We start from the raw sequence: 10,850 nt of genomic DNA on the forward strand, positions 1-10,850 counted from the left end.
GGATATAAGGCCTCTATCTGTTGTAGGATTGGTAAAGATCTTTTCCCAATCTGTTGGTTGCCGTTTTGTTCTAACCACCGTGTCCTTTGCCTTACAGAAGCTTTGCAGTTTTATGAGATCCCATTTGTCGATTCTTGATCTTAGAGTGTAAGCCATTGGTGTTTTGTTCAGGAAATTTTTTCCAGTGCCCATGTGTTCCAGATGCTTCCCTAGTTTTTCTTCTATTAGTTTGAGTGTGTCTGGTTTGATGTGGAGGTCCTTGATCCACTTGGACTTAAGCTTTGTACAGGGTGATAAGCATGGATCGATCTGCATTCTTCTACATGTTGACCTCCAGTTGAACCAGCACCATTTGCTGAAAATGCTATCTTTTTTCCATTGGATGGTTTTGGCTCCTTTGTCAAAAATCAAGTGACCATAGGTGTGTGGGTTCATTTCTGGGTCTTCAATTCTATTCCATTGGTCTATCTGTCTGTCTCTGTACCAATACCATGCAGTTTTTATCACTATTGCTCTGTAATACTGCTTGAGTTCAGGGATAGTGATTCCCCCTGAAGTCCTTTTATTGTTGAGAATAGCTTTAGCTATCCTGGGTTTTTTGTTATTCCAGATGAATTTGCAAATTGTTCTGTCTAACTCTTTGAAGAATTGGATTGGTATTTTGATGGGGATTGCATTGAATCTGTAGATCGCTTTTGGTAAAATGGCCATTTTTACTATATTAATCCTGCCAATCCATGAGCATGGGAGATCTTTCCATCTTCTGAGGTCTTCTTCAATTTCTTTCCTCAGTGTCTTGAAGTTCTTATTGTACAGATCTTTTACTTGCTTGGTTAAAGTCACACCGAGGTACTTTATATTATTTGGGTCTATTATGAAGGGTGTCGTTTCCCTAATTTCTTTCTCGGCTTGTTTCTCTTTTGTATAGAGGAAGGCAACTGATTTATTTGAGTTAATTTTATACCCAGCCACTTTGCTGAAGTTGTTTATCAGCTTTAGTAGTTCTCTGGTGGAACTTTTGGGATCACTTAAATATACTATCATATCATCTGCAAATAGTGATATTTTGACTTCTTCTTTTCCGATCTGTATCCCCTTGACCTCCTTTTGTTGTCTGATTGCTCTGGCTAGAACTTCAAGAACTATATTGAATAAGTAGGGAGAGAGTAGGCAGCCTTGTCTAGTCCCTGATTTTAGTGGGATTGCTTCAAGTTTCTCTCCATTTAGTTTAATGTTAGCTACTGGTTTGCTGTATATGGCTTTTACTATGTTTAGGTATGGGCCTTGAATTCCTCTTCTTTCCAGGACTTTTATCATGAAGGGGTGTTGAATTTTTTCAAATGCTTTCTCAGCATCTAATGAAATGATCATGTGGTTTTGTTCTTTCAGTTTGTTTATATAATGGATCACGTTGATGGTTTTCCGTATATTAAACCATCCCTGCATGCGTGGGATGAAGCCTACTTGATCATGGTGGATGATTGTTTTGATGTGCTCTTGAATTCGGTTTGCCAGAATTTTATTGAGTATTTTTGCGTCGATATTCATAAGGGAAATTGGTCTGAAGTTCTCTTTCTTTCTTGTGTCTTTGTGTGGTTTAGGTATAAGAGTAATTGTGGCTTCGTAGAAGGTATTCGGTAGTGATCCATCTGTTTCAATTTTGTGGAATAGTTTGGATAATATTGGTATGAGGTCTTCTATGAAGGTTTGATAGAATTCTGCAGTAAACCCGTGTGGACATGGGCTCTTTTTGGTTGGGAGACCTTTAATGACTGCTTCTATTTCCTTAGGAGTTATGGGGTTGTTTAACTGGTTTATCTGTTCCTGATTTAACTTCGGTACCTGGTATCTGTCTAGGAAATTGTCCATTTCCTGTAGATTTTCATGTTTTGTTGAATATAGATTTTTATAGTAAGATCTGATGATTTTTTGAATTTCCTCTGAATCTGTAGTTATGTCTCCCTTTTCATTTCTGATTTTGTTAATTTGGACGCACTCTCTGTGTCCTCTCGTCATTCTGGCTAAGGGTTTATCTATCTTGTTGATTTTCTCAAAGAACCAACTTTTGGTTCTGTTGATTCTTTCTATGGTCCTTTTTGTTTCTACTTGGTTGATTTCAGCTCTGAGTTTGATTATTTCCTGCCTTCTACTCCTCCTGGGTGTATTTGCTTCTTTTTGTTCTAGAGCTTTTAGGTGTGCTGTCAAGCTGCTGACATATGCTCTTTCCTGTTTCTTTCTGCAGGCACTCAGAGCTATGAGTTTTCCTCTTAGCACAGCTTTAATTGTGTCCCATAAGTTTGGGTATGTTGTACCTTCATTTTCATTAAATTCTAAAAAGTTTTTAATTTCTTTCTTTATTTCTTCCTTGACCAGGTTATCATTGAGTAGAGCATTGTTCAATTTCCACGTATATGTGGGCATTCTTCCCTTATTGTTATTGAAGACCAGTTTTAGGCCGTGGTGGTCCGATAGCACGCATGGGATTATTTCTATCTTTCTGTACCTGTTGAGGCCCGTTTTTTGACCAATTATATGGTCAATTTTGGAGAAAGTACCATGAGGAGCTGAGAAGAAGGTATATCCTTTTGCTTTAGGATAGAATGTTCTATAAATATCCGTTAAGTCCATTTGGCTCATGACTTCTTTTAGTCTGTCTACATCTCTGTTTAATTTCTGTTTCCATGATCTGTCCATTGATGAGAGTGGGGTGTTGAAATCTCCCACTATTATTGTGTGAGGTGCAATGTGTGCTTTGAGCTTTAGTAAGGTTTTACGTATGTAGGTGCCCTTGTATTTGGGGCATAGATATTTAGGATTGAGAGTTCATCTTGGTGGATGTTTCCTTTGATGAATATGAAGTGTCCTTCCTTATCTTTTTTGATGACTTTTAGTTGGAAATTGATTTTATTTGATATTAGAATGGCTACTCCAGCTTGCTTCTTCTGACCATTTGCTTGGAAAGTTGTTTTCCAGCCTTTCACTCTGAGGTAGTGTCTGTCTTTGTCTCTGAGGTGTGTTTCCTGTAGGCAGCAGAATGCAGGGTCCTCGTTGCGTATCCAGTTTGTTAATCTATGTCTTTTTATTGGGGAGTTGAGGCCATTGATGTTGAGAGATATTAAGGAATAGTGATTATTGCTTCCCGTTATATTCATATTTGGATGTGAGGTTATGTTTGTGTGCTTTCATTCTCTTTGTTTTGTTGCCAAGACGATTAGTTTCTTGCTTCTTCTAGGGTATAGCTTGCCTCCTTATGTTGGGCTTTACCATTTATTATCCTTTGTAGTGCTGGATTTGTAGAAAGATATTGTGTAAATTTGGTTTTGTCATGGAATATCTTGGTTTCTCCATCTATGTTAATTGAGAGTTTTGCAGGATACAGTAACCTGGGCTGGCATTTGTGTTCTCTTAGGGTCTGTATGACATCAGTCCAGGATCTTCTGGCCTTCATAGTTTCTGGCGAGAAGACTGGTGTGATTCTGATAGGTCTGCCTTTATATGTTACTTGACCTTTTTCCCTTACTGCTTTTAATATTCTTTCTTTATTTTGTGCGTTTGGTGTTTTGACAATTATGTGATGGGAGGTGTTTCTTTTCTGGTCCAATCTATTTGGAGTTCTGTAGGTTCTTGTATGTCTATGGGTATCTCTTTTTTTAGGTTAGGGAAGTTTTCTTCTATGATTTTGTTGAAGATATTTATTGGTCCTTTGAGCTGGGAGTCTTTACTCTCTTCTATACCTATTATCCTTAGGTTTGATCTTCTCATTGAGTCCTGGATTTCCTGTATGTTTTTGACCAGTAGCTTTTTCCGCTTTACATTATCTTTGATAGTTGAGTCAATGATTTCTATGGAATCTTCTGCTCCTGAGATTCTTCCATCTCTTGTATTCTGTTGGTGAAGCTTGTATCTACAGCTCCTTGTCTCTTCTTTTGGTTTTCTATATCCAGGTTTGTTTCCATGTGTTCTTTCTTGATTGCTTCTATTTCCATTTTTAATTCCTTCAACTGTTTGATTGTGTTTTCCTGGAATTCTTTCAGGGATTTTTGTGTCTCCTCTCTATGGGCTTCTACTTGTTTATTTATGTTTTCCTGGAATTCTTTCAGGGATTTTTGCGATTCTTTCAGGCATTTTTGCGATTCCTCTCTGTAGGCTTCTACTTGTTCTCTAAGGGAGTTCTTCACGTCTTTCTTGAAGTCCTCCAGCATCATGATCAAATATGATTTTGAAACTTGATCTTGCTTTTCTGGTGCTTTTCCATGTTTGTTTTGGTGGGAGAATTGGGCTCTGATGATGCCATGTAGTCTTGGTTTCTGTTGCTTGGGTTCCTGCGCTTGCCTCTCGCCATCAGATTATCTCTAGTGTTACTTTGTTCTGCTATTTCTGACAGTGTCTAGACTGTCCTATAAGCCTGTGTGTCAGGAGTGCTGTAGACCTGTTTTCCTCTCTTTCAGTCAGTTATGGGGACAGAGTGTTCTGCTTTCGGGTGTGTAGTTTTTCCTCTCTACAGGTCTTCAGCTGTTCCTGTGGGCCTGTGTCTTGAGTTCACCAGGCAGGTCACTTACAGCAGAAAAGTTGGTCTTACCTGTGGTCCTGAGGCTCAAGTTCGCTCACGGGGTGCTGCCCTCGGGCTGTCTGTGGCGGCAGCAACCAGGAAGATCTGCGCCGCCCTTTCCGGGAGCTTCAGTGCATCAGGGTTCCAGATGGCCTTTGGTGTTTTCCTCTGGCGTGTGGATGTGCACAGAGTGCAGTCTCTTCTGGTTTCCCAGGCTTGTCTGCCTCTCTGAAGGTTTAGCTCTCCCTCCCACGGGATTTGGGTGCAGAGAACTGTTTATCCGGTCTGTTTCCTTCAGGTTCCAGCGGTGTCTCAGGCAGGGGTTCTGCCGCTCCTGGGCCCTCCCCCATGGGAGCCCAGAGGCCTTATACAGTTTCCTCTTGGGCCAGGGATGTGGGCAGGGGTGGGCAGTGTTGGTGGTCTCTTCCGCTCTGCAGCCTCAGGAGTGCCCACCTGACCAGGCGGTTAGGTCTCTCTCTCACGGGGTCTGGGAGCAGAGAGCTATATATGTGATTCTAAATGCAAGTTATAAGACCAATTACAATGAGAAAACTTTGTAGAAAACAAAGTAGATAATTTGGCTAGGAAATACAATTTTAGCAAAGGATTCTGTCCAATAATATCTGGATCATTTTAGTAGGCATTAATAGTTTAATTTCTGTTTATGTTTTATCTTTTGGTTGAATTTGTTTATTTGTATTCCTAGGTTAAAACATCAGAATTTTATAGATACTCCCGACAGCTGCGGTATGAAGTTGACCAAGCATTGAATTACTTCCAAAATGTTCACCAGCAACCCTTGTTGGACATGAAATCAAGCCGTATTCGTTCTGCCAAACCCCAAACTACAGTATTCCGAGGAATGATTGGACATAGCATGGTTAATAGTAAAATACTCCTGTTAAAGAAACCAAGAGTCTGGTGGGAACTGGAGGGCCCCCAAGTACCTCTAAGACCAGACTGCCTTGCCATTGTCAATAATTTTGTGTTCCTGCTAGGTGGCGAAGAGCTGGGCCCCGATGGAGAATTCCATGCCTCTTCGAAAGTGTTCAGGTATGATCCAAGACAAAATTCTTGGCTGCGTATGGCAGACATGTCTGTACCACGTTCAGAATTTGCTGTTGGTGTCATTGGGAAGTTTATTTATGCTGTAGCAGGCAGAACAAGAGATGAAACTTTCTACTCAACAGAAAGATACGATATCACTAACGATAAATGGGAATTCGTAGATCCTTATCCAGTTAACAAATATGGACATGAGGGGACAGTGCTCAATAACAAGTTGTTTATCACTGGAGGAATCACTTCATCTTCCACATCTAAACAGGTGTGTGTATTTGACCCCAGTAAAGAAGGGACCATAGAACAGCGGACCAGGAGAACTCAAGTGGTTACCAACTGCTGGGAGAATAAAAGCAAGATGAATTATGCTAGATGCTTTCACAAGATGATCTCTTATAATGGCAAGCTTTATGTCTTTGGTGGTGTCTGTGTGATCTTGAGGGCCTCTTTTGAATCTCAGGGCTGCCCTTCCACAGAGGTGTATAACCCAGATACTGATCAATGGACCATCTTGGCATCTATGCCAATTGGTAGAAGTGGTCACGGTGTGACTGTGCTGGACAAACAAATCATGGTCCTTGGGGGCCTTTGTTATAATGGTCATTACAGTGATTCCATTCTCACCTTTGACCCAGATGAAAATAAGTGGAAAGAAGATGAGTACCCTCGGATGCCCTGCAAGCTGGATGGTTTACAGGTGTGCAACCTCCATTTTCCGGACTATGTACTGGATGAGGTTAGGCGTTGCAACTGATGACATCTTTCTCCCTAAAAGGAAAAAGGCAAATAAAGCATTTGTGATACAGTAGTTTAAAAGCATAAAGAAAAACCTCACCAGTTTTACTATCAAAGCCATTGGTCTAATATTGTAAGTTTTCATTCTGTGCTAGCATCTTTCCTTTCAGTGGCCTCAAACTCATGCAATAAGTTCCTTTGAAGCACTAGCTCTTGAAACTACTTCCAAAGCAGTTTATACATACACTGCTCCACTTACCCGGGAAGTTGATCCTTCTGCTTTAAATATTTCTTTCAGATGTTAGTGTAGGATTTGTGCATCTTCTAAGAGAAGACCCAGTAAGTGTCACTGGATTTGATTTCAGTCCCTCTGTTTGAACTCTTTGGAAATTATTTTAGTCTGCTATATGTTTTGGTTTATTATTTAAAAGTTTAAAACTCTTGACCTTTTTGCATGGCTTTTTGCTGAAAATGCAAAAATTTAAATTTTTTACAAAAGTTTTTTATATCAGAACACTATTTCTAAGCTGCCTTCTCTTATGTGCATTGCGTTAGTGAAAGCATACCCATACTCATATACATCCTAGAAATATATAAGGCACACTCCTTTTATGCGTGGTTAGGATTCTATATTTTTAAGCTAGTGCTCTTGCACAGACAGTTCGCCATACTTGTTGAAATTTAGATGTAATGTCTTTAATGTATTAATGTTTTTAGAAAGTTAAAATAACTGGAGTCCTCATTTGGTATCAAAGTAGTCTATCCTCTGTCCGTACTGGTTCAGTAAAATTTGAACTCATAGTTCTGAAACATGTATGGATTTACAAAAGCTAACGTTTGGCATTTTGTTTTCAAAACTAAGCATTAATGTTTCATGTCAATGTATGCCTTTTCTTGTTTAAAAATGTTTTTCTTTGCAGTCTGTTTAATGTTGGTTGCCCCTTTTTAGTGAGAATCTGAGTGGTCTGTGTCAAGCTCTGACCCTGCATCATACAAGCACTTTTAAAGGAAAGTTAGGTAATACCACACACTCCTAAGTTAAAGCCCCTTAAGAGGAAGTGAAACCCCCATTGTTTCCCTCCAGGCTGCTGCAGGTGTTGAATGTGGGCCAGCAACTCTTACACAGTCAATTTGAGCTCAGTTTTGACTGAGAGGTAAGGGACGAGTTATATTACTGCTTATATTATATCTGCTTGATCAGTTTGTACAAAATATTCGTTGGCACTAGAGAGATATCAACCCTCAATGTGGGTTGTTTTTTGTTTTTCTTTTTTCTTGTTTCTTTTCCTTTTTTTTTTTTTTTTTGTAGTTTCTGGAAGCTACTAGCATGAAGGATAGGTCACCGGAAAGTTTGGAATGAATCTCAAATAGCTGTTTTAAAGGCATTTATAATAAGTGGTTTAGGATTAGCTGCACATTTCAACTCTTTAAATTCGAAGGAAGGAAATAGAGCTGAAAAAATTAAGAATGATCTGTGAATGGATCATTCAAATTGATACCATTGACGCCATTTTCTCATGAGCAGTCTGTATGTGATTAAAGCTTACACTGGCTTAGCTTGCCAGATCTGTGATTTTGGTGCAATATTGCAATGCCTTCTATATGGCTGCTGATGTATACATTTTTCTAGTTAGTTTGTTTTGTTTTATTTTTGCTGCTGGCACCATTGACTATAAAATGGAAGTGTGAAATCATGGAAATGTGAAGACTTTGGGTTCTTCTTCTCCCTTTCCCTCCACACTGCAGTCCATTGTGTGAGTAAAGCCTGATTTTCAAAACTGTAAAACCAGAGGAGTTTGAGTTTTAGAAAGTGTCAGGTACACAAGTAGCTTTTAAAAAGGAAAACCCCCTTTTCCCCTTCAGGAATCAAAACAATGGCTTCTTCTTTTACATATGATTCTTCCATTTTCATTAGGTGGTCTTTCATTTATTTCTGATTTCTGAAAATAAAATTTGATATTTGAGTTTCCCTTAGAATGTAGGTAAAAAGTTTTTTATTTTAAAAATAAGTTTATTTTGTTTTTGGAAACTATAAATTAGGTCAGCCATCTTATTTTTTAATATACTTAGAAGTTTGTATGTGTTGCTTTAAATAAAATAATGTCTTCATTATTTTCCTTGATATCTTTTGCTGGAAATGACCAAGAAGAGGACATCAGACAGGGTACCCATATCAAAGGCTTTATATATACTCCAGTGGCAGTTCTCTGGAATTGCTTTGTTACAACTTCCTAGTCCTGTGTAGGGTAACATCTGCACAAACAATTGAATATTCTTGGTCTTCCATTTTGAAGATACAAGGCCAAGGTCAAGGATTGTTTCAAAAAATTCGTGAAATCTTAACTTGAACTAATTCTGGGTTCAGCTTCAAGTAAGTCATGTCTGACTATAATTTTTAGCAGTAATCAGTTTTGAGCTTTAAGACTAGTTGCAATTGCTTGGGTTCAGAATGTATGAGGAATCTGTAGTTCTAATTTAGATTGTAAATCCACAAATAACTTTACATTCCCTTTTAAAATTATGGTTTAATAGCTGCAAGAGATTTATTTTTGTTATACTAAACTATGGAAATTTTCTCAGAGTTTTTCAAGCTTTTCTGTGCTTCATTTGGAACTACTTTGTTTATATGCTTTGTATATGATCAAGATTGTCATTTTGGAAAAACTCAGTGGTTTGAAACTATATGGTTTAACTGTTAGGATCTTTAAATGTGTCATCTTTTATTTCACATTTTAAAAACTAAACTTCACAAAAAGTAGCTGATTTTTTTTAATGGTATTTTAACTGGCACTGCTTGGCTTTTTTTTTTTTTTTAAATGTGTCTTTGAGCTTCCAAGTTTTGATGTTAAAGAAAATCCTTGCACTACAGGCTTTTCATAAAATACAAGATTCTCACATTGAAGGTTTTGTATTGGAAGAAATGCTACTGGTTTCTAAAAGGCAAAGAATTGTAGAATGATTAGCATTTCTTGATAGCTTTTCCTTTGTCCTCCCCATTGTTCTGCTTTATGTGAGTGTTACTCTAATTATGAATAGTTACTGAGCCCTTCACATATCTTTTTTAAAGCAGCACCTTTGTACACCTCATTCTAGGAAGCTTGCTTGAATCACAGTAAAGAACACACATACTTGTGTGGAAAGAAGTAAAATGGAGAGTTTTGTCTTAATTACACGAAACTAAGCTTTAAAATATTTTATAACAAATTATTTGAGCTGCATAATCTAAACATGTCAAACGTTTTGTGGGACTATTTTTATATATGTATATGTGGGTTTAGGTCATAACATTTCAGTTTATAATATAAATTGTTATTTCAGTTTATAAGCTATCTCTCAAAAGAGACTAGCTCTTTTGAGAATACATAATTTAAAGTTTTAGACTGAATTAAAAAAACATAGACAATAGCCTAAATTAGAAATATTTGAGGGCTACACAGCAGTGAGACTGCTAGTGCCAGTTTTCTTGTTTGTCTGCTACGTTTTCAGTTTCTGTTTTGTTTTGTTTTTGTATTCTAAACATTTTGAGAAATCATGCATTTGTTTAATTACATTTAGAGTCGTTTGGGAATAAATATCTTCTAAAAAGAGATTTATCTTAAAAATTAAATCCCCCCAAATTAGTTTCTAAGAGTTTATTACTTCAAATAACGTATAGGCATAGACTGGAATAGATCATTCATGGGAACCCCATCCTTCCCTTGTATCAGTATAACTCCCACCATTATGTGAGTAGCCTTGAGAACGCTGTCAGCTCTGTTCCTTCCAAAAATATTTGGGTTTTCTTTTGACTTCTTTGGGAACAGCTGCATTAAAAGTTACTAATCAGTGTATCAGTAAGGACTAGGTGTTACTTTTTGAAGGAATGTCCTGAAGAGGTGATCAGAAAGGTTCTTTTTTCCTTTCTTTTCTTTTAACTTAACTTGTATATGCCCTATGCTCTGGGGCATACTTTGTCTATAGAAAAATATTTTGACCTTTAGGTACCTTTGGGGCCAGTAGTCAAATAATCCTAGGGCCGATATTAAAATCTTAGGATGATTTAAGGTTTGCCTTTTATACCTGTTTTGAAAGCCTTTACATTTTTTGTCAGGTAATTTTTTCCCAAGCCGTGGATATAATCTATTCAACATGTTTATGCTATCCATTCTGTTTTTAAATTGAAAAAAAGTTAAAAGTGTTTATGAAGAAAAGTTTAAATAAAATATTTTTAATCTTTAAAACTATGTCTTTAACTGATTATTTAGTCTTTCATGTTTAAGTCACTAATAACTTAATAAAGAGTATGTTTTATTATGTTTCAACATGCCAAGAAAAGTGATTTCTCCCAATGGTTTCAGCAGAACATTCAAATGAGAGCATTAGAGTGAAATGATGATACAACAAAGCCAAGGGGTTAAAGGTCTACTAACAAGAGTTTTGTGGTTTTACAGAATAGAGACAGTAGAACAAGAGAAAGCATATGCAGCCTTCAACCTCAGTTGGTGAGTGAGTTTTAGGTTTCCTC

At 37.5% G+C, this 10,850-nt stretch overlaps 1 protein-coding gene across 16 annotated transcripts in view; it reads left to right on the top strand.

Annotated features, from left to right (window-relative positions):
* The window catches only part of Klhl15 (kelch-like family member 15), a 56,219-nt gene extending 45,653 nt beyond the window's left edge, over nucleotides 1-10,566 (top strand). For 14 of the 16 annotated variants that reach the window (XM_017602042.3, XM_063280000.1, XM_063279995.1 and 11 more), the window contains one exon: nucleotides 5,256-10,566. In XM_017602042.3, the coding sequence (XP_017457531.1) occupies nucleotides 5,256-6,365 (1,110 nt within the window). In that variant the 3' untranslated portion in view covers nucleotides 6,366-10,566. The remainder of the gene's footprint in view (nucleotides 1-5,255) is intronic. The other 2 variants (XM_063280001.1, NM_001108021.1) reach the window with 2 other exon arrangements.
* Nucleotides 10,567-10,850: the final 284 nt, after the last annotated feature.

Source organism: Rattus norvegicus, chromosome X (genome assembly GCF_036323735.1).
Source record: "Rattus norvegicus strain BN/NHsdMcwi chromosome X, GRCr8, whole genome shotgun sequence".
NCBI lineage: Eukaryota > Metazoa > Chordata > Mammalia > Rodentia > Muridae > Rattus > Rattus norvegicus.